Source organism: Ostrinia furnacalis, unplaced genomic scaffold, assembly GCF_004193835.3.
Source record: "Ostrinia furnacalis isolate ACB-3 unplaced genomic scaffold, ASM419383v2 OfSCF3905, whole genome shotgun sequence".
In the NCBI taxonomy this organism is placed as follows: Eukaryota; Metazoa; Arthropoda; class Insecta; order Lepidoptera; family Crambidae; genus Ostrinia; species Ostrinia furnacalis.
In genome coordinates this window covers 195,822-198,675 of record NW_021134144.1, presented here as the reverse complement: position 1 = coordinate 198,675, position 2,854 = coordinate 195,822, and the positions used below count along the sequence as shown (strand labels likewise).

The 2,854-nt window shown below is 36.9% G+C and overlaps 1 protein-coding gene across 2 annotated transcripts; it reads left to right on the top strand.

The window, feature by feature from the left end:
• The first annotated feature begins 591 nt into the window (after nt 1–591).
• Nucleotides 592–2,475, top strand: LOC114358381 (uncharacterized). 2 transcript variants are annotated; one of them, XM_028312335.1, is made up of 3 exons: nt 592–645; nt 1,004–1,202; nt 1,431–2,475. In XM_028312335.1, exon 3 carries the CDS (start codon nt 1,465–1,467, stop codon nt 2,473–2,475), a length of 1,011 nt encoding a protein of 336 aa, XP_028168136.1. In that variant the 5' UTR covers nt 592–645; nt 1,004–1,202; nt 1,431–1,464. The 2 variants fall into 2 exon arrangements, with proteins under 2 accessions (XP_028168136.1, XP_028168137.1); XM_028312336.1 differs by lacking the exon at nt 1,004–1,202.
• The last annotated feature ends 379 nt before the right edge of the window (nt 2,476–2,854 follow it).

Sequence of the window (2,854 nt, the reverse complement as noted above, 5' to 3'; positions counted from 1 at the left end):
GGATGGAGCACGGTTCAAACCACAAAGCCAAGTAATTGTAGACAATGGAAGCTGAAAAAGACGTTTCCTTTAACAAGATTTCTATCTTGAGAGTATTTTGCCTGAGGAGGTTTTTGCAAAGTTAGTTCACCCTTCCAGTTTCGAACCCACATCCCTAATCCTCAAACAATAAGGCTGATATTCAAGTTAAATTTAATTTAACAATAGTATACGTAATTTTGTTAAACGCAAGAGACTGTGAACGCATGTCGAGCGTAAAACTAGGTTTTGTCAAAGTATTATTTTGAACCAGTTTAATAAGAACTTCTTTAGGGGCGGTTTTGATTAATACAAAAGGTCCCATTATTCTGGCAGTGGGTAAGGTGAGATAAAAGAGAACAGTGTAAGTTTCAGCCTTTGTGTCTTATCGAGTCGGTCAATTGTTTGTAGGAATTAACTTCACAAAACTTATGAGAATAAAGATAGGTCTAATGCTTAGGTCTTAGGTAACACTAAAATAAAACGGGATTACATTAAAAAATATATCACCTGCTTACAAGTTAATGTTTAAATAGGCACAATTAAATCATAAAGGCCAAGGTTATGAGTATGGTTCATAATAGACTGTCATTTAAAAACTTTTTAGACAGGCAGCGCCATCTGTCGGTGAGTAGAAGGGCGACACGACAACAGCTGCTTTAGTCTGCTTTATAAAATAATAAATGGCCAGTAGATGTCACTCAAAGGCAAAGAATAACAAAAACATTAAAAAAAAATACATTTAGTTGAATGCAATTAAATTAGGGTTCGTGATTGAACACAAAATATTAAAAAAATAAATATTTTCTTAACCTGAACCTCTATGTACTTATTTTATGTAGGTAAGTAGTATACAATGTAATTCTTGAATTAAGTAGGTACCTACCTACCTAACCATTTTATGAGGTTTCATTAAATTATTTTCTACCTAATCATGCTGATATCCTTAGTAAGCTAGCTAACGCTAAAATGTGCCATTTTCAAGCACTAGTCAGTTCCCAATCACGTGCTGGAATCATAATATTGGGCCTTGCGCCGGAACATTTTGTAAAACATCTTGCATTTACAAACAATAGGCTAAGTCCTAAACATTGAAAACCTCGCAAACGCCTGCCAATCTCATTCCAGTGCAGTTATTTGAAAAGGACAGCGCGTAAAAGGGGAGGACCACAGAAAATGCAAAGGTAGGTTTATTTGATTCTTAGCTCAGTATTTCTGTCAATTTTATTATCTCTTGAAGAAAAGGATCTAAAAGATTAGTTAGTGATAAACCTTTAGAATATGCACAAATGCAGGAACGGAACAAAATGCTAGTGTTAAGTTTCCTAGTAGTGTAGATCATAGTTGTAAGCCCAAGTACCTAAACAACTAATATTAAAATAAACTATTAATATTCTTACTCTCTTTTGCAGAAAGTCAACGAAGCCATACATAACATAAATCAAAATGGGGAAGAAACGAATACTCGTCAAGCTGGTTGTAACGGCATTTATTTACCTGACGCACACCGAAGCCATGATCCTAAGAAACAACGCGCTTATGAATAAAATGGTGTCACATTTCCAGAAGGACAACTATCTCTCTCTAGAGCAGAAGAAACAGAAAGAGGTGGATGAGTCGGAAGCCCCGCAGAAACCAGAGAAAGTAATGTCGCTAATGCAAAACGTCCTCTGCAGAAACTTCCCGACGATCCCCTGCAACATAATCACGGAAGACGAAACCTTGAGGAAATTAATAGAAAAGTCAATCCAACAAATAAAGTACAAGACCCTCACGATAGACAAAACCACCGCTGCACCAGGCTACCACCTGACGTTGTTCCCGACGATAAACAGCGAGGACTTATCCAATTTCCTTCAAGTTCGCACCCCGTCGCACAAGGGTTTTTACGAAAAACGAAACGTCAAAGAAGAAGTGATGCACAAAACTAAAAAACAGAAGAAGGCAACCGTCAACAATTACTGGTCACAGGAGAAGCCACAGAAGAGTTCGAAGAAGAACAAGAAGGAGTCCAAAAGAACTACCGTATACAATGGTAGAAAGAAGCTTCGCAAATTCTATCCTCACAAGATAAAATACAAAGATAAAAGTAACAAGAATACACGAAAAGACTTTGGTGATTATTCGGAGGAGAAGCTGTCTATGTCAGTTGAGATTCCGGATATGACTATGACGAAAAGACACCAGCATTTGACTTACAAGGTGGAGCCAGCAGACCCCCCGGTGTGGCGCATAGACTACATGAAACACGGGGAGCCAAGCTTGAATAACATGTTGGGTTATGAAGATAATAGGCTGAAAGGGAAGCTTATGAAGGCTGGACCCAGTGTCATTGTCGACGAGAACGTCTTGGAGCAAGGGGCAAGGAAGGACGTCATGCATCCGGACGTCTACATCAAAAAGAACTACGTAAGGAAAAATCCCGCTGATTTGAATAACTCCGAAGTTATGGAATAGCTTTTAACTTTATAATAAATACACACACCGGCAGATTTAGAGGAACGGAAAAAAAAGCATCAATATCATCATTATTTTAGGAAAAAAATGCCTAATTATGACATTATTTTTTAATTTAATTCTAAATATGAAAAAAATAATTGCCAACAGTATATTTTTTTAATTATTTTGTTTAAATTACCCCATCAACAGTTTCGTTGAGTGTTTTGAATTGAATGAAGCTTTTGCTAATTTGGATTTCTTTTACGTGAAAGATGTTTTTTTCTGAGAATTTTGTTGTGTAAGCATTCAGTTACTTATAAGGGTTTATTATGCCCAGCTTAGCACCGTCAGAAATCATTAAGGCAGATGAAATGAGAAGTAACGGCCATGCATACAA